A 20,736-nucleotide genomic window follows, 5' to 3' on the forward strand; every position below is an offset into this window, starting at 1 on the left:
CATCTCACATCTGTTAGATTATTATGAAAAAGACAAAAGATAAGTGATATTGAGGATGTGGAGAAAAGGAACCTCTTGTGCACTCTTGGTGGGAGTGTAAAATGATATGGCTATTTTGAAAAATAGTATAGAGCGTTCTCAACAAATTAAAAATAGAACTATTACTAGCCGTTCAACTTCTGGGTATATATCTAAAGGAAATAAATTCAGTCTGTCAAAAAAGATCTATCTATATTCATACCTTCTCTATCTATTTATCTATGGATCATATATAATATGCATCATTGCAGTAAGTTATATAATACATACTATATATGATTACAATAAAGTATATCCTACAATATATTACATGCATATGATAATATATGATTGTAATATGTTATGCTTATATAATAGTATGCTATTATATATATTATAATTATATGTATAATGCATAGATTATATTGCAATCATGTGTTTCAAATAATTATTATTTTGTACACTTTAGACCTTATAAAATGTTGTATGCCAGATATGCCTCAATATAAAAGCGTTTAATTCCTTTGACCTAACTAAGTATTACACATTTGGAATTCTTAAATAAGTGATGAGCTCTCTATACATTGATATTTGAGACAACATTTTTTCTAATACTAAAAGAGTAGCTTAAAAATAACTTAAAAATGGAACCATAGAAGAGCGATGAAGTGGGTACTGGTATATAAATAACATCAAATATTATAGTCATTAAAAATAGTATTTTAAGAAAACATTGAAAACACATTAGATGAAAATACAGCTGTAGATTATACAATGGTGTGCATAGAATCATCACTAGAATATCTATGTCTGTCTTATTGCTTAATAATCTATTGGTTCATCCATCCATTCGATGCTGGCTTGAAAAAGTACAAAAAATAGATTTTATTTTACACTTATTTTGTTCATGATTTCTTTTTTTAGTCAGCGCTCATATTTTATTTTATCTTTATTTACCAATGTTTAATTGAGGTCCCAGTGGGATACCCCCACCAGGTGTCCCCACCATAGTGCACTCACCACAAGCTCCCCCACATAGGCCATAGGCCAGCCACTGTGCCTCCTTTCTCTTTGCTCTTACTCCTCCCACCTTGGCGCTTAGTTCTGTCATCAGCTATCGAGGGTTAGTTTTCAAGGTTGTCTTTATCTGACTGTTGATTTCATTGCTTCATATCCCTCAGATTAGTCACACCATCTGGTATTTATCTTTCTCCTGACTTATTTCACTTAGCATTATCCCTTCAAGCTCCACCCATGTTGTCGCAAATGGCATGAGTTTATCTTTTATTTTAATGTTTTCTAACAAACCAAATTAGTATTTTGAACCAAAAATATCTCCTTGATTTATTGGTACATTTGATCAGAGCTGCCACAGTGATGGTGTGTCAGGAACTTTTGGGAACCTTTCCCCAGATGACAGTACTTTCCCTGACTTCATCTAGAGGTGTCACTGAGAGGAAGGCAAACGTGTCCCTTATTATTGTTCAGCTTCCCCCACCTCACCCCCCACAAGTCTTCCTTTTCCAGAACAGACGAGTGATGAAATGAATGGACTTGGTAGAATGCAAGCACAGAAATGGAGGTGAAGAGTATGGGCTTGTCAGGGGAGGTTGAGATCTCTTAGGTGATAAACTCATTTCATTGGAGTTCAGAAGCACACGCCAGAGTCATTCAACTACTTCCAGACTCGAAGGCTGGCAAGCTGAGGGCTCCTCCTGACTTTTTCGAATCCCGATCTCATGGGTCCCTGGGACCACATCGCCAGTCTAGGTGGTTTTTGCTTAATGGCAAACCTGCGGTGCTCATACTTGCACATGGACATAGGCAGGGTCACGGGTTGCCTGAGGTTCAGGGTGTTGGAAACCTTGACTATGTGGAGAAGCCCCTGGCCATCAGAACAAGGGAGTGTGTTCCTCGCGTGGTGGAGAAGCCGGGGTGTAATCCTGGGCCAGAAGCAGCCTGTCAAGCCTTTAGCCAGATTGTGGAGTTTGTTTAGACCTATTAATTTTGGAATATCCTCTATGTTTATTCTAACCATACCCCTCACATAAGCACAAAAGCTGTTTGCGCTAACAATCACACTCACTAGAAGTGACAAGGCCCTCCTGGCTAGCCGGTCAGGCCAAGGAAGGACAGAGAGGGAAGGAACAGGCATCAGCCTCCAAACCTTCCAATCCTCTATCTGCAGATAAGACCATGGGCGCGGGGAAAATCCACACAAAGCAGCACGTTGTCCTGTGAGGAATTGCGCCCTGACACTGGCTCCTGACTATTCCATTTTTTATTTCATCTTTTCACTCCTACTCACATCCTTTGGAATAACTCATTTTGTTCCTAACCTGCTTTTGGGGTTTGATTCTAACTGAAAACCAGAAGTACATCTGCACTTTCTCAGCAAACTCATCGTTTGGCTGGGTCACTTCATAATTAGATTTTCCAAAACCTCTCTCCTCATATATCAATTATTCCACTCCCTTAATCATCTTCCTCAGTGTTCTCCACGAGCCCTCTCATTTGTCAACTGTCTGGGTCTGTGCTTCAGCCTTTGCAAAATATGAAAGGGCGCTACGTACTAATGGGTGCAGTGTCCACTTGGCTCTAATCTTGGGTTCTTTCTCCCACATTTTTCCTTCTGCTCCCCATTTGTCCTGCCAGATTCTAGCTTTTTTTTTTTTTTGTATCTGAAAAAGAAGATTGTTCAGTTTCATGTACTTTTGGATCTTTGTGATGGTGGTTGTTAGTGTAGAGCTTTCTGGAAATCGATGCTCTCTTGTGTCTGAGTCCCTGCACACCAGAAGACCCAACTTCCTGAAGCACCAGCCAGTTGTACAACTAATTAGCCTAGGATAACCTCGATGATAACCCAAGAGACAAGGGGAATTATGGAATGAATTCCTGACCCCACGTTGGGGAGTTAGTGGGAGGGAAAGATGTGCCAGTTCTTGGGCATGGACCAGGCAACTCTCCATTCCAGCAGGAGCAGCAAGGCTGGAGATTGACACGATGGGAAGTAATCGCAGTCCCAGCCCTGTCAAAACAGGCACAAAAGGAGAAAGCTTAGGCAACAGACATATACAGAAAGATATATATTTGGATAATTTATCATTTAGGTCTTTCTGCGGAATCTGATATAAATATACTATCTTTGACAAGTTCTCTTTCAGTGGTAGACATTACTTTATGATGAGCATAAATTTATTCTTTATGATAGTCACTGAGCATGAGTGATTCACTTCTTCTGTTGATCTACAGGGTTTTTAAATGTCTCATTCATGATGGATTCATTTTTTTATCACACGTTTATTGAGTGCTTATTACAGACTGGGTGCAGCGTAGGCATTAGGAATCACATGGCGAGTCGATAGAGAGATGGGTTCTGTCCTGATGGGTTTTGTAAGTTAATAGGGAAAGACACATGTTATTCATGGCATCCCACAGATACTTGCCAACTCACAGTAATGATAAGTGGTAGTTGAAGGGCACCTCAGCACAGGGCGGTGGGTAGGACATGTTGCAGTTCTGATGGGTTCAATTCACTTGAGATTCTCCTGGAGCACATGAGGCACACGTGTGTACAAGTGTGCATGCTCTGTGACTACTCTGAGCGTGAGTTCCTGCTGGATTGTCTATTTTTCATAGACTTGGGTAGTTTTTATTTGCCCTTAATATCTATTTAACATTATGTCATCAGTTTTGTCAGATGAAAGGTTGTCAACATAATCTCCCACCATGATGATGCTTAGGAAATTAATAAAATACATTGTATTGGGTGGGAAGCTTCTTAAAGTTCTGAAGACCATCTTTCTTGCTGGGATCCTTTATCCTTCAGATTAAAAAAATTTGGCTCCAAACTGAGTGGGGGAATCCAGTGTCCCCCTACCAGTCAATATCCACATGGTAAAATTTTTGAACACTTTAGGGAAAAGGTATTTGTGATGTAATTAAACCACAGGGCACCATAGGAAAAAAGATGATATCGGAGAGCCTAGATTTTATAAGTTCCTCAAGTCTTTCCTTCCCCAAAGGATTTTTTTTTTTTCCATTTTTGCTTCATTTTTCTTCAGTTCAGGCTCAGTCTTCTCCTACATTGCTAACCCTATTTCAACTATATCCTTGGAGTGCATTTCAAGAACTCTCTTCTTTTGTGCAGGATGATAGAACTTATTGATGAGAAAATGAAAGGATCCCATTATCAAAGAAACGTAGGAAGCTCTAGTTCAAATACAACTAGATTTTTTTTCAGCCAAAGAATTTCTCAGAGTCTTTAAAACACCACGGTGTGTTGTCAGTTTCTGAGAGTAATCTTTAAAGGTCTTTCAAAAGATCACTGCTAAATATTTCTCAGAAATTGTATCACTTATGATGTCTTTGGCTACACATAGCACACTCTGTCTTATCATGTTTAGAGTAACAAGAGATTTTATTTTGCATGACGCAAATTTTAGATACAACCATCTGTGGCTCAGCGACAGCCTCAAGGACCCAGTTTTTTCTTTCTCTGCCTCTGCCATACTCATTGTTGACTTTCTACGAAGACTGCAGGGTGACTGCAGCAGGCATGGTCTCGAATCTATGATGGTGATCTAAAAAGAGTTGGAGGGACCATTTCTTCCCAGGACTTTGTCTTAGGAGAGAGGAGACTTATTCTAGACTTCCCTAACAGGCTGTTTTTCACCTAATTTGGCTGGCATTGGGTTCTAGCCTTATTCCTAAACTAATCATCAAGGAGGATGGATGAGCCTGCTAAGGATGGACTGAGTTGTGTCCCTCCCAAGATTCATATGTTGAGGCCCCAGCCCTCATGTGACTGACTGTATCTGGTGATAGGGTCTTCAGGAAGTACTTAAGGCTGAATGAGTTCATAGGATAGAGCTGTAGTCTGAGAAGACTGTTAGCCATAAGCGAAGCAGGAGAGAGAGAGAGAGAGAGAGAGAGAGAGAGAGAGAGAGAGAGAGAGAGAGAGAGAGGGAGGGAGAGAGAAGATACAAAGATACAAGTACCCAGGAGAAGTCACGTGAGGTCATGGCAAGCGGGTCAGCTCTCCCCAGAAACTAGCCCTACTGGACCTTGGTCTGGAACTTCCAGCCTCCAGAATGGTGAGAAAATAAGTATCAGTTGTTTAAAACACCCAGGCTGCGGCATTTGGTTATGGAAGCTCAAGCCAACTGATGCACACATATCAAGGTAATAAGATAGTAAAATAATTCAAACATTTCTAGAAAAAGTTAAGAAATATTCCTCTTTTATGCCATGCCCACCCCTGCACATTGCTGCTAGAAACAGTTTGCTGTGTGTTGGTACTTTCTGTGCACGCCAACCGTGTAGAGAGGTTTGTGTGTCTACACAGTGTGTCATTGCACATGGACACACATGCTTGTTTGTTTGCTTTCAATAAAAACTAACATTTTAGAACATTCAGTCACATTGACATTCTACTTATTGTTAGCCAAGTTGTGTATTTTCACTCAACAGAATGAAAGCCTGGTCTCCCGTTACGGAAGTGTTGCTTGAGTACATTGGGCGGATGTACCAGAGAATGTGGTAGGAAGTGGCTGTCACCCTCACCTGGGCTTTGCATTTGGCTCCACACACTTTGGGTCTTGCTGATCTAGAACTTCAAGTTCTCTCTGTTTGTTGTCCTAAAAGGAGGTTTAACTATTACCTGGAGGCTCTCAGGACATTTTGACAGTGGCAGAGGTAGTTGACTGATGGTGCCCAGAGGACACAATGACAAAGGGCATTAGGTAATGTCCAGGTGCTGGACCCTGTGCATCAAAAATACCAACTTCCCATTCTTTAGCAGGCCAAACACTTAGTTCTTCCGTGGGTGACCGCCATGGAAATGTTGACGTTACTCAGTTGCTGGCTCCTCCCTGTTTGATGAGCTCCCCTCCAAGTGACAAGGCTTGAATAGAGCAAATCTGACAAACGAATTTGCAGTCAGGATATTGTCAACATAGACGCTTCTGGCCTCCCTAGAAAGATTTAAAAAATTTGCCTGATGTTTATAAGGAAAATGATTTCTCGTAGTTTATGTTATTAGAATTTACTTCAATTTATCAACAAATGTACTGCAAAAGTAGGAACCCACCCTCGTGAAGTCATTTAATCTTTAAAACCATTTAATCCTATCAGTGGGCTAAGCCTGGTGACTTCTAATGTGCCTGGGGGTTTACACAACTGCCCTGTTTGCAAAAGCCAAAATATTGTTGCGTTTATCATAGACAAAAGATGACCTTCACTTGGGGATTGGATTGATTTCCAACAGGAAGATTATTCTGTAAGCCCAGTCCCCACGTGGATCCTGTTAATGTTGTGCACATCCCTCAGTGTGTTGACACAGTTGTTTGAAGATCCAGATGCAGCATTTGGAAGGTTTGTCAAACAATTTAATTTTTCATTTCTTCATTCTAAAACCTCATTTTGACTTGGATTTATTTTGGATGAGAGCACATTTACGTAGAAGAAAAGACAAAGAACACATGTCATTATAATGATGAATCAGAGACTTAATTTTTTTAATGAAATTTATCTCTTGATTTAAAAAAAATATTAAAAATGTATTTCCCAAGTCAGCTGAATCTTTAACACCTCATTTATGTCACCTTTCAAGATAAGGATGATTTAAAAGTTACCCAGGTTTCAGACTCTGGAAGCTAAGACCCTCCCCATGCTTCATTGTTTAAAGGTGTTTATCTTATAGAAGTTTTAAGTTCCATTATATTGTTTTTCTTTTCTTTTCTTTTTTTTTTAAGATTTATTTATTTATTTATACATGCACTGGGTACAGTCAGAAGTGTGGGAGGGTGAGAGAATTCACCAGAGCCAGAGCAGGGAGCAGAGCAGGCAGACTGACGAAATACACTGCTGAGGGGAGCCGCGGGTGGCAGGAGAGGTCTGCGCGCCATGTGGGACCCTCGCCGGCAGCCGGGGATCGAACTGGCACTGCAGAGGCTGCAGGCAGCTTCACAGCCTAGCGCTCAACCACTGTACCACCAGGGGAGGCCCTATTATATTGTTTTTCTAAAGTAACAGACACTAATATTTTCACTAGCTTCCATAATGACATTGTTTTACAGACTCTTGGATTCTTTAAATTGGAATTCTTTAAATTTTCTTACTTAAACTCCCATCCAAACAGTTCCACACATTAGAAGAGCATGGCATGTAATAATGGTAAAATACATATAATTGTACTAATGAGCTATGCATATTAAAGTATATATTCAATTGCACAGCATGTGTGAGCACTTACATGTGATAAAATGCAGTTATATTGTTGTCATCACACTCTACTTGGTTAGCATAATTTTAATAATACACAGGAATATTCCAGACAGCAGATCTCTTAGAACTACTATAGATCTGTCTGTGGGTCAACAGGACCCAGGAAAGGTCCTGGGGAAGTCTATGTAGGACATTTTCCAAATCTCTCTTCTCCATTTTTGCACCTGTAAGTAGCGAAGAGTTTCTTTTTTTTTAATTAGTGAATTTATTTTTAATTGGGGTAATATTGGGCTGCCCTGATCAGGTATTACCTCCATTGAGTACCCACCACTCACTCACCCATATTCCACCACCAGACCATTCTGCTTCCTTCCTTTCCTCTTTGTTCTTGCCCCTCCCCCCTCCTTGGTCATCAGCTATCAATGGTTAGTTTCTAAGCTTGTCTTTATCTGATAGTTTGGTTAGTTTATATTCCACATATTAGTGACAGCATCTGGTATTTCTCTTTCTCCATCTGAGTAATTTCACTTAACAGTATCCCTTCAGCCTCTATCTACATTGCCCAAATGGATGAGCTTATCTTTTTTGATTGCTGAGTAATATTCCAGTGTGTATGGGGGGGCGCACATCTTCTTGATCCACTCATCTGAGGAAGAGTCTTGTCTTCTGCTATCCAGGAAGGCAACCTTCAGTAAGGTGTTGATTACAGGTGTCATGTGACCGTCATCATCATTCTAGTTTTTTAATCAGGATGTGAATCCCCTGCAGCCCATGATTGAGATGCTTGACCACATCTGTAGATGCTGCTTAAACAGACATGTGTTTTAGGAATCTTCCAGCACAGTGATGATGCTGTCACTAATGTTATTGCCTCAGTAGTTTGATGGATCCTTTGACAGACATGCTGCCCATGCTCTGTCCAGGGCTTGGGTGATGCCAACCAGTGTTCCTCTCCACCCCTGTTGTATCCACACCCATTTCATGGCGCCTCCTGGATGAAGATCGAAGGGAGAGAGAAATGGTGGGTTGGTGTCCAGGGAGCTTGCCAAGGTCTCTGAGAGAACCTGCTGGCCTACACCAGGGCTCTGGCAACTTTACTACAAGCCTGTTCTTTAACCCGGAGCGATCCTCAGGCTCTGTCCCTGCACTCACTGGGCCCCGCGATCTGTGGGGAGCATTGCCTCCCCACGCAGCACCTTCCTTACTCCCTGCCCTTCCTCCTCGCCTTCTGTCTCATTCTTGGTATTCTTCTTTGGGACACTCACATTATGTGGTTTCCGGAGGGGGCATGAGTTAAGATAGCTAAGGTGTGTGGGATATTGGGGTTCCGAAGACTGTTGTTGCAACCTAGTCACTGTGTATTTACCCTCCCGTGTATATTGAAAAGTCACCCTGTAGCAGGTACAGTAGCAAGTGGTCAGACTTTAAAAACTAAATTGTGGTTTCTATCCTCGAAGAGCTTCTAGAAGAATGTGGAAGGAGAGGGAGCAATAGATCATTTCCATGTAACAGTGATGATGTGATAAGAGGGAAGTTGAAGGCATGATGAGAACTCAGAGGAAGAACTTTATGGAGGTTGGAACTCAGCTGGTGGGGAGCTGGGATTTGATCTGGATGTTTAAGGGGTGGGTAGGAGGTTGCTGGATTGAAAAAGGTAAAGGGAAGAAAATCTTTCTAGAGGATGATCTAGAGAACTGGTTGCTCAAATACCTGTGGAGAAAAGACTGTGTTGAGGGGCATATCAAGTAGCATTTTGTGTCTGGAATTCTCTGGGATATTATGGCCATGCAGGATTTTATTGGTCATGAATCGTTTAAAGACATGGGGTTGACATTTTTTCTTGTCTCCCCATCACTGGAGTTTTAATGAAGGCCTGATTTCTAGAGGAGCTAGCTCTCCAAGGATCCCGGGAATCATGGGCGTAAACTCGGTGGGTCAAGAAATGAGCAGCCGGTCATGGTGAGCTGTGAGGGGAACGCACATGACCAGCTGCCTCTGCTGTGGAGCCTTAGATTCTGGTTTTGAAAGAGCCCTAAAATCTCATGGGTCCCTTTTTGGTGATGGTGGTCATTGTGGGAAGAGAGAGGGATGTTTATGAAATCTCTACTTGGCGGCCCAGCCATAAGGCACCGCTGGGGGCATCACCAATGGTCTTGAGCTTTTGGCCAGAAAGAAAAAGTGGCTCAGGAGGCCTCCCCTCCCTCTTGCTGACCGAGTCCCTCAGCCAGCTCTGCTGACATTGCTGCCTGGGTCAGTGATTTACAGAACAGCAGCACAAGAAGTTCAGAGGAGGGCAGTTCCTAATGCCCCACCCGAGACCCCCTGCAACAGAAAGGTCTAGGCCTGGGGCCCAGGACCCCAGTTTTAACAAGCCCCTGGGGGCTCTGATGGGGACTGACTCAGCAGCTGATTGGCTGTCAGCTTTTTTGGTGCTATTCTCATGTCTGCCAAAGGAGGGAGCACTTTGCCACACTCTGCCCCTTTCCTGAAAGAGGGAGGCTTTTTTTTTTTTTTTAAGAGATAGTTCATCATCAGATCCTGTGACAGTTTTTGTTCTGGTAAATCACACATAACAACAAGTGTGCCGTTTTAAAGTGTGCAACTCAGAGGCATTGATTACCTGTCAGTGGTGTTCCACCATCAGCACCATCTACTTCCAAATAGATTTTTATTACTCCAAACAAAACTCTAGCTATGGAGTATTAATTCCACCTTGTTCCCCTCAATCCCTAAACTGTGTCGCCACAGATTTGCCTATTCCAGATAGCTCATCAGTGTGGGAGAATCACCTGATATGTGTCTTTTTGTGCATGACAACCTCTTGAGGGTGCAGGCTGCTGTTGCAGAGGGGGTGGTTACTCTAAGCCTTGGTACCGAAGCTAGGGCCTGGTTATCCCTCAACCTAACAGGCCAGATAATGGCTTGTCTTTGCTCTGCCATTTTGCTGGAGCAAAATCAGACACATTTTAGTTCCTTGGTGTAACCAGCAGGCCTCTGGGAGGGCCTGCCCTGCGGTAGCCGCCGCCATGGCCATCACGGCGTTCCTTTGGTGCTTCTCTGGAGAGTAGATGGTACCACAGACACATTCAGCTTCTAGGAATTCCAGTCAATGTGGGATCTGGCAACTCTTCCACTACAGTAATACAGCAAACATTCTGTAACACTTATTTTGCATATATCTGCATAATTAGATACTGTGCTCATTATACATTTCTATACACACACTACAGTGTAAATTACAGTCATGCATTCATGTACATTGTACTTCATGAATAATTGAAGGAGGCTCAAGGGTAATTTTCGCCTTAAGTGCTGACTCGAGAGCCACGCCCCTCCGTGGAGGGAGAGCTCCTGTTTACAAGCGCTGACTGGAGCCCACTCTGCCCCGTCCTTGAGGCCTAATCTTCCCTGCCCTGGTCTCAGGGGCTCAGGAGTTTTTGTCTGGGTTCTTGGCCCTGACACTGTTGCCCGTGGGCTTGGAAGTTCTTCAGAACCACTCCCACTGTGTGGACTGCTGCTTCTGACCAGCCCGGCAGTGTGCTCCCTGGTGGTGCCTGGGGGCTCCCTGCCCGGCGACCCCCGCCCCTGCAAGGCCCTGCTGCTGCATGTGCCAGGCAGCCAGGGGGGTGGCTGCCCTGTCTCTGGTGGTGGCACCGCGGGGCGTCTTTTTTTTTTTTTTTAAGATTTATTTATTTATTTATACAAGCACTGGGTGCAGTCAGAAGCACGGGAGGGTGAGAGAATTCACCAGAGCCAGAGCGGGGAGCAGAGCAGGCAGACTGAAGAGATACACTGCTGAGGGGAGCAGCGGGCGGCAGGAGAGGTCTGCGTGCCGTGTGGGACCCTCACTGGTGGCTGGGATCGAACCGGTGCTGCAGAGGCTGTGGACAGCTTCACAGCCCAGTGCTCAACCGCTGCGCCACCAGGGAGGCCCCGCAGGGCGTCTTTGACAGTCCAGAGGAGGGTGTGTTTTCTTCTTTTCATTTTTTCTCCCCCGAGGAAAAGGGAGCCGTCCAGGTGGCACAGATCTTGCCCTACCTTTGGCCACCTGTTTGCAGTTTTTCTTCTCTCCTACCCCACGGGAGTCGTGGCCGCTTCCGTTTCTTCTTTCTCTCCCTTGAAAATGGTGATTAGTGAGACCCACGTGCCATTGACTTTCCTTGGTATCCTTGTCGTGAGTGCATGTGTGTAAGTGTCTGTGTTTTTCCGTGTGACCATGTGTGGCTATGTGTGTGTTGCTGTGTGACTGTGTGACTGACTGGTGTGGTTGTATGTGTGTGTTCTTCTGAGTGACTGTGTGTGGCTATGTGTGTGTTTCTGTGTGACTGTGTGACTGACTACGTGTGTGGTTGTCTGTGTGTGTTTCTTGTGACTGTGCGTGGCTGTGTGTGTGTGTTCCATGTGACCGTGTGTGACTGTCTGTGTGTGTGTTTCTCTGTGACTATACACCCTGCTCTTCTCTCAAGCTGGGTCTGCACCAGATGGTGTTCTGGGCACTGTGCTCTGCAGGCAACATGTTCAATGCCTTGTGAAAAGGTCCTCCTGCTTTAGCCACCTGTTATTTAGCTAACTCCTTCTCTCTTTCCATTTTCTATGTCAGCATTACACCCCTGCATCCCACTGCCAATGTTAGCGAGGCTCTGGGGTTCAGTTCTAAGGCATCGCCTCCCTTCTGAAAACTCCCTGAAGGATCCATGGGCCCAAGTCCCTTGCGGTGCTGGGTGGGGGCTAAGTGCCCACGTGTGGGAGTTTGACACTTGAGATCTGAAGTCCAGCTCCACTACGGAATGAGGGTTGTCTTGAGAAATGATTGAGCTAATGTTACTTCTCGCTATATCTGTCAAGAAACCAGGTCATATTCACATTCTTCCTGAGAAGATCACTCTGGCTTTAGATCCCTGTAGATCTAGGAGTAGGTCACTCTGAAGGGCAGGGTGGAGAGGCCCAGAGTTGTTCTCCAGTGGCAGTTCTGGGACTGTGGCAGCAGCCAGCGGGGAGCTGATCTTTCAGTAATTTCTATTTACCGTGATCTTCTTTAACATTTTTCAATAATATGTTCTGGTTTCCAGAATTTCTTTTGTTAAATTTGTCACCAGGAATTGTATTCCTGTTGCTGCTGCTGTAAATGAGATTGCTTTTTAAACTCTTATTTTTGAACTGTTGGTTGCTACCATATAGTATATTGATCTTTCATCCTGGTCTATTGCAGAACTTGGTTATTAGTTCTGAGAGTTTCTTTGTGGGTTCTTTAAGACTTTCTATTATTGAGAAAAGTTCCCTTTTCCCAGGGCATGCATTTGTTTGTTCAGTCACTCACTCCCTTATTCATTCGTTCCTGGGTGCAGGCAGGGCTAGGCCCGCTAGTGCACTGTGAGCAGAGGTGTGAGCTGGAGCCCCTGGTCTTGGTCCTGATCTCAGGAGGCAAGCGTGTCGTCTTTCTCCATTGAGTTACACATTAGCTATGGGCTTTTATCCAGTGGAGGGAACTCCCTTCTATTTCTTTCTTTCTTTCTTTTTTTTTAAAGATTTATTTATTTATTTATACAAGAACCGGAGTATAGGCCAGATGTGTGGGAGGGCGAGAGAATTCACCAGAGACAGAGCGGGGAACAGAACAGGCAGACTGACAAAATACACTGCTGAGGGGAGCAGCGGGCGAGACAGGAGAGGTCTGCGCGCCATGTGGGATTCTCGTCCGGCTGGCTGGGATTGAACCATGGCTGCAGAGGCTGCGGACAGCTTCATAGCGCTGTGCTCAACTGCCTGCGCCACCTGGGGAGGTCCTCCCTTCTATTTCTATTGTGTTAATGTTTTATCATGAAAGTATGATGGATTTTATTAAACATTTTTTGTGTTTCTATTGAGACAGTGATATAATTTTACCCTCTTTTCTATTCTGAGGGTAGATTATGACGTTGATAGATCTTCAGATGTTAAACCAACCCTGCATTCTGGAAATAAATCCTTCTTGACCATGGTAATAATCTTCTCTGTGTATTGCTGTCTGGTTTACTCCATGTAGAAACATACTGGTTTCTACTCTTGTCTCCTTTCTTTTTCTTCTTAAATAATAGAGTAGTCTGAGAAACCTTTTTAAAACATGTTAGATCTTTACTCAGCATCCTGTAGTGAATTCTTCAATTGGAGTGAAGCCAAAGCCCTTCTGGCATCAACCAGACCCCATATGCACATCATCCTGTCACTTCTCACCTGGCTTCTACTCCTCTCCTCTTGTCCTTTGGGCCCCAGCATCTCATCCAACATGCTCTTCCTTGTTCAGATCAAGCCAGTGGTCATCTTAGGTGCCCACACCTACCTCCTCCTGGTGTTCCTACGGCAACTTCCTTCTCTTCTCCATGTTTTTGTTCAAATGTTGCCTTACCCATGAGGCCTACTCCCATCAGCCTTTTAAAACTTGTATCCTATCATGCTCGGCGAAATAAGCCAGAAAGAAAAAGAAAAATACCGGATGGTCTCACCCATAACAGGAATCTAGAAAGCCTAAAAAAGTGACCAGGAAAAAGAATAACTATAAGAAAGAAAAAATCAAAATCAACAAACAACTATGAACCAGAGATACACTATGGGGGGAGCAGGGAAAGGAGGGATTGGGGACAAAATAAGGGGGGTGCAATTGTATGGGGAATATAAAAATAAAATTAAAAATAAATAAATAAAACTTGCATCCTACCCTCACACATCTAATCTCTTTACTGTGTTCTATTTCTTTCATTTTTTTTTAGCATTTATCACATTTTAGAATATTAATATATTTTAGAAATTACTGTCAATTAACTGTCTCCTTTACCCCAATTCTAACCCTTTGGAGTACAGAATCTTTATGATTTTATCCCAGCACGTAGTCGGTGGCTGATAAGTATTTCTGAATGAATGAATAACAGGTAAGTGCTTTTAAACCAGAGCCAGACTTCTGGAAACAATTCAGGAAATACTTGATGGTGCTGTATATTCAAATTCCATTAAATGGAGGGGGTAGAATAATGCAAAATGAAGTGCTTTCTGGAGCTTACAGACGGAAGAGGACACAGACATTGATCAAATGATCACATGATGAGTTAATCATTACATACTGAATTGTGCCATGTGGAAAGGGAAAAAATAAGAGTGAACCACACCTGAGGGAGGACTCAGGGGCACGGGAGTGGATGTGAGGATGAGCTGTGTGAGCTGCAGGGGAAGGCAGAAGGGAGGGCCCAGAGCACGGCAGGCTGTATGTCAGCACAGCCCAAAGACACGTGATGGGAACACGTGCAGGAGGGAGAGGGTGGCAGTAGTCAGACCTATTAAGGCATCCATCACCATGATTTGGGGTTTTATCCAAGAACAAGAGTAGGTGAAGTGGTAGCAATGTGAGGGTATCCTAATCAGAGGTTCTTCTTGAGACCATTTCTTTCATTACTGGGGAACGATTTGAAGGGATCCTGAAGTGGCTATGGATGGAGTCTTTCTGGGGGTACCGCAGTAGTTAGGTGAGAGATATTTGGGTGGTTTTAATTTATTCTCTTTCTTTATGCTTAACTGTAATTTCTAATATATTGAAAATGATTATGCAGTTCATATGATTTATTACACAGGAAATTAAAATGTAATATTCAACCAAGGACCAGTAACTCTAGAAATTACATTTATCAGAGAAGTGCCAGCCCCCTTGTGCTTGGCTAGGGTGAAAACCACACAGATGAAAAGGAATGGACGACTAAAACTGCTCTTGTTGGGTGAGATCTACACTGTGAGGGCAATTGGGTGAGAAGGAGGCTTGCTCAGTCTCTGGAAAAGTGGTAGTTCCATTTCCCAGGAAGACGAAGATGAGGGAGGATCACATGTAGGTTAGGATAAAATTGGGATCCTGGTATCTGAATGCTAAAGACTGCGAAGAGCTGCGAGCTTTCAGGGGCTCCCACAGTGTTTATGCTTTTGTTCTATCCCCTCCTCTTGAGTGGGGGTGCCAGCTGGGACATGTTTCTAACCAATCACGTATGGCAGAAATGCGAGTGTGCTTCTGTGTGATTATGTTATATCCTACGATGCTTTGTCTTATTTACATCCTTGGTATAGATACTCCCCTTGTCGATGAGGTAAAGTCACGATTTTATAATCTGCTATCAGATCTCCACCTGCAGTTTGAAAAGCTGTGTGCTTGCAATGTCTAGGGACTTTCCACATCAAAACTGATGCCCCTGGGTCTCCCCCTGCTCCTTCATACTTTCCCTGAGTCCTTCTCCTTGCTCCCACAGGGGTGTAGACCCCCAGCTCTGGGTGAGCTCTAGAATTTTCCATCTGTGTTTCCCGCCGCATCCTCAGTGCTGAGTGTAGTTCCGTGTGCTTGTCCCTGTCACCTCCTGCTCTGCCTAATCAATGTCATCATCTCTGAACACCTCAGGCTCCCTCCTTAGTCCATTAAGGGGCTTCTTGTCCTCCCATTTGTTCTGGTTAAAGACTCCAGGTCACCACTGAGCCTTCCTTTGCCCTTGGTAACCTGCCTGCATCAAATCTCGTTAATTCCTTGCTCACAACCTTCCTCTCGCTTTTCCATCCTTGCCATCATACTCCCTTGATCGAAAGAGAAAACAAAAAACAAAAAATAAACAAATCAAGTGGTTTCTTATCTGTGGGACTGAATTGCAGTGTTCTAGAATGCGTGGTAGGGCCTGAAGCTGTCTGACCATCACGGTCCCACGTGTTCCCCTGGCTGCACGACTCACGGACCCCTCAGCTGTGGTCCACAAAGAAGCAAATCTTCCCTTGTGACTCAGGAACCACCCTCACCTCTTGCACGAATCGCTCGCTTCACATGTGTCCCCTGAGTAACATGGCTGTTGTGCTCGCAGGCACCAGCCATTTTCTAGAGGGCTGGGATCTGGCAGTCACCTTGAATCTTTGTCTCCACATCCAGGAATAACTAGGCTGTGTGGGCACTCGGCTATTCCCAAACGCTGACCTGCGTGCGGATTATCTGTTGGAATGGAGGTTGTGACTCAGCAGGTTGGGGGTGAGGCCCGAGATTCTGCATTTCCATTCAGCCCCAGGAGATGAGCAGCTGCCGGTGGGAGACACAGGCTTTGCGTCGCAAGGCTCTAAGCCTAGACTCCCTCTCTCTCTTCTTCCTCTTAACTGCTCGGCCTGCTGCCTGCCTGTCCTTCCTGGAACTACTAGCACATGGATCGTCACCTCATGCGTGAGCGCCGCAAAACAAAGTGCCGTGGGGACGGAGGTGCAGGTTTGTCCTCGCAGACCTGTGGTGGGGGTTCGGTGGGCCCTTGGCGGGGAGTGTCATTCTGTCATGCCCAGTGGTTTCCTGCTTCTCCTGTAACCTCCTGTGATGAAATCAACCTGGCCACGCTGCCTTTCCCGCAGGTCTGGTGTTCATTTTTCCCAGCCAGGGCCAGATCCTAAGCCGCGGCTCTTAGATTTCCCAGCCCGGCTGGATCCTAGCAGCACTGCTGAGGTGCTTCTTCTGTCGTGTTGCCAAGCTGTGCCACACCAAGGAGTAGGACTGCAGGGGCTGAAAGCTGATCAGAGGAGACCGGTTGGGAAGTGAAGGTGCCCACCAATGAAAACTAGTCTCACCTTCTTTACGGCTGCCTTGGGGTTTGCTGGTCTCCTGAACTGGGGGTTATCCCAGCAGTGTGTGTGTCTGGGGGCCTGGGGGTCTCAAGCCACTGCTTTTGCAGGAGCCCTTGGAGATCAAGGAAGCAATGCTGTCTCCAGTGCCTTGTTTCTGTTCTATTTTGGTGGTTGATGCTGCCACTGCTGGCCGCTGCCACCGTGAGCTCGTGCATCACAGGGGACGTGGCTCTCACCACCGGGCAGGGCAGGGCAGATTGGGGAAGACTAAGTGGGAAGTGAGATTCCTGGGCTTGGGGTCCCAGCTCTGCTCCCATCTCATAATATTGGAAGGTTGACCCTGTCTCTTTGTCCTGCTCCCCTAGTCCTCAGAGCGAGGCGGGACCAGGCCACTGTGTGACAGGTCTGAAGGGTGTCACTGGGGACCCCTTGATCGTGGATCCACTTAGATCTTTGATGTTACGATGGTGTGAGGGGACGTCCTCTGTGCAGCCGCAGAGCCACCCTGCTCTTTGCTTTCAGTGCAGCCCGCAGGAGGTTACACAAGATGTTCAGCACTCTGTTGTACTACGGGATTTGTGTTTGCTGATTTCGCCTGAGTGTTCTGAGCTGTTTGTGGTAGGCAGGGCTATGCTCGGGGGTTTGCTGCGTGAGTTGGATAAAATGCATTTTTGACTTACGATATTTTCAACTTACAATGGATTTATCAGGACATAGCCCCATCACAAGTGGACGAAGATCTGTGGTTTTATTTATTTTAAAAGATTTTTATTTATGCAAGAACCGGGGTACAGGCCAGATGCGCAGGAGGGTGAGAGGATTCACCAGAGACAGAGTGGGGAGCAGAACAGGCAGACTGACTGAAAAACACTGCTGGAGGGAGCAGCGGGAGAGACAGGAGAGGTCTGCTGTGCCAAGTGGGATTTCCGATCAAACCCACATTGCAGAGGCTGTGGACAGCTTCACAGTGCAGTGCTCCCCCATCTTCAAAAAACAAGGAAACAAAACTCTGTCTTGCAGCATCTCAGCTCGTGTCCTCAATGCCTTGACATTTTCCTCTGTCCAGTGGGGGAGACTTCGGGTGAGCTTCCCAGGCTCTGGAACAATTGAAGGGTCATTAAGACATGGGCCAAAGGCATTTTTATTCTTAGAAGCCGCCTGTCATTGCAAAGGTTATGAAACTCCTCCATGGAAGAAAACAGTGAATTTGGGAAAAAAATCACGACATAACCATTTTCCACCCTAAGGAATCAGCCTCACTTGCCAGCTTGTGAAATGAAATTTTTTTCAGGGTGTCTCCAGGGGGCTGAGTGCTTCAAGGAGTCTGTGCAGCCCCTCTGTGCTCACTCAGCCTCCGTGTGCCCTCCCCACCTGGCCCGGCATCCCGAGCCCCCATGTCTCCAGGTAGAAATTAAGAGACTGACAAGCACTCTGGTCTGGAGGAGCAACAGGAAAACCAGCAAGAGTGCAGGGAAGGAGGTGCAGGTGGGGGGGGAGCCGGAAGGCTGACATCTCACCCTACCTGGGCTGGTTCCTGTACTGGTGCCTCTTGAATGGCCAGCAGCGAGGGGAAGGCCCACTATGTGCTCACAACGGGGCGGTGGTGGCAGCTTGGAGCCCCGCCCTGGGCCACGGAGGCCATGGAAAGGCCTGCATGCTGACGCCTCCACTTTTCTCTCTCCCCCAGGACTGCCACGGAAGCTCTGGCGGCATTGCTGAGACCCAGTAAGCACCTCTTTTCCTTCCCTTCTGAGCTGAGTGAAAGCTACGCTTCTGGGGGCTCCTTTTCAACCGGGAAGCAAGAGAACCCTCCTGTCTGTGGGGTGGGGGAGGATTTGGCCGGAGCCCAGGGCTTCAGAGTCCACTGGGTGCCAGGTAGGCGCAGGGAGATGACCCCTGCAGCGGAGCGTGGCCTTAGCAGACCTGGCGCCTCCAGCTCCTTCTGACAGGGCCCGCAGGACCTTAGGACAAGGGCTGCGGCAGCCGCCCCAGGCCCCAGTGGGATGTCCTGTGGGGAAGCCGAGACGCCGGAGTGGGGGCTGTGGGCTGCTGAGGCTTGGCGTCTGTGTCTGCCCTGGCTGCAGACGGGCGGGCGGGGTGCTGGGGGTCACTTTGGCAGTGCATGCGTTGATAGTTAATTTATATTAACAAGCTGGCTCTTTTATCTGCTACTTGAGAAATTGCAAAAAAGCACAGCTCTGAGGGTCTGAATAATTTGGGGATTGTTTCCTCCTACCTCGTAGCCCTGGTCTAATTGCGTTGGGAGTCAGTTTCGTGTGTGTGGTGGACCAGAAGGCATCCTGTGCCGGGGAGCGAAGCAGCCTTGGCTTAATGGCTTTATTTTTCCCCTCCTTACCTCTTCATCTATTTTAATTTGGCACCTTGGAAGTCAGCTGCTGCAATTGTGATATTTGTTTCTCGATAGGGAGCCCGAGGCTGGTGGGTAATAGGTGAACTTTAATAAAACGTAAAAATAAATAAATAAAAATGAAAACACCCTTTTCCCCCAACCATCCATCTCTGTCGACTGAAGCACCAAGAAAGGGCCACATGAAGTGCCTCCCTTGCGTGACGGAAGGCAAGGAGGGGAAGCTGGGTTCCTTTGGTTTGGTGGAACTTGGCGCAAGATACAAGTTCTTGGACTGTCGGATCGGAAAGGGGCTGAGGAGCCTGGGTGGCGTGCAGCTTTCTCCTCTAACCCAGCACCCTCAGCCTGCAGGTGAGGCCTTGACGTTCATGGGATACCTTTCTATCCTCACACATGTATGCACATATGTCTGCACACACCATATACCTGCACACACCATATACCTGCACACACCATGCAAGTGCACACACCTGCATATACCATACACCTGCACACACCACACACCTGCACATACCTGCACACACTATACACCTGCATATACCATACACCTGTACACACATGCACATACCACACACCTGCACCTACTACACACCTGCACACATCATACACCTGCACACACACCACACATCTGCACACACCACACAACTTTACACACCTGCACACACCTGCATATATCATACACGTGCACACACATGCATGTGCACATGCACACACCACACACCTAGAGACCTAGAGAATCTTAGAACAAGGAAGCCAGATAGGCTCTGTGACAAGGGCCAACTCCCGGCGTGGGTAGGGCTCTGAGGTCACATCTGAGCTTTGCAGGAAAGGGGACTGTGTCTAAATGTCCAGGTGTGTCAAGGAGGAGGACAGAACAGTGACCCCTGCTAGGTCTGTCTGTAAGGTGTTGAGGTGGAGCCTGTTTGGGTGCGCGTGGTGCTACTCCCTTTAGGCTGGGGTGCAGTGGGGGGGGTGAGTGTTATGGCATTTTCTGGATGCTCTGGATTCTCTCCACACACTGTTAAGACCTGGTGACTTGGGGGTCTCTGTCAATTTGGGTCCCAGATAAGTGTCAGCTGAACCCAAGTGTAGGAAGCCGAGTTCTGTCTAGCATTCACACCTCACCGTCTGGCACCGATACCTGGGCACCTGTATGAAAACCTCTAGCTCCTGAGGCTACTCTCCATCCAGGGGGTGAGGGTTCTGGCCTGATGCTTGCTGTTGATGTGAAAGTTGGCCATGTTAGCAGACCTCTGACCTGCGCACCCCTTCACGAGAGCAAGCCGAGGCCTGTTCCTTGGTCAGTGTCCTGGACCAAACCTGGGGCTAGAGCCCCGCGGTCCCAAAGTCCTTCCAAGTCTTATGGTGCCTCAGGGGCAGGAGGAGCAGGACTTGGGGGGCTGAGAGGCGTGGCACCCCCTCCCGGCTGTAACAACATGGAATGGCCGGGGGTGGGGGAGTGCCAGTCCTCGCCTTCTAGTGCGGATGCTGAGAACCAGGCGGGGAGATAGGGGAACGAGCTCAGTCTCTCTTCTGCC

The 20,736-nt window shown here is 46.2% G+C and overlaps 1 protein-coding gene across 2 annotated transcripts in view; it reads left to right on the forward strand.

Moving 5' to 3' along the window:
• AGBL1 (AGBL carboxypeptidase 1) overlaps window positions 1–20,736 on the forward strand; it is a gene marked incomplete at both ends in the record, with an annotated part of 583,725 nt that overhangs the window by 80,537 nt on the left and 482,452 nt on the right. For both annotated transcript variants that reach the window (XM_084254285.1, XM_084254284.1), the window contains one exon: window positions 18,518–18,555. In XM_084254285.1, coding sequence (XP_084110411.1) covers window positions 18,518–18,555 — 38 coding nt within the window. The remainder of the gene's footprint in view (window positions 1–18,517; window positions 18,556–20,736) is intronic.

Source organism: Talpa europaea, assembly GCF_964194135.1.
Source record: "Talpa europaea genome assembly, chromosome: 14".
Classification (NCBI taxonomy): domain Eukaryota; kingdom Metazoa; phylum Chordata; class Mammalia; order Eulipotyphla; family Talpidae; genus Talpa; species Talpa europaea.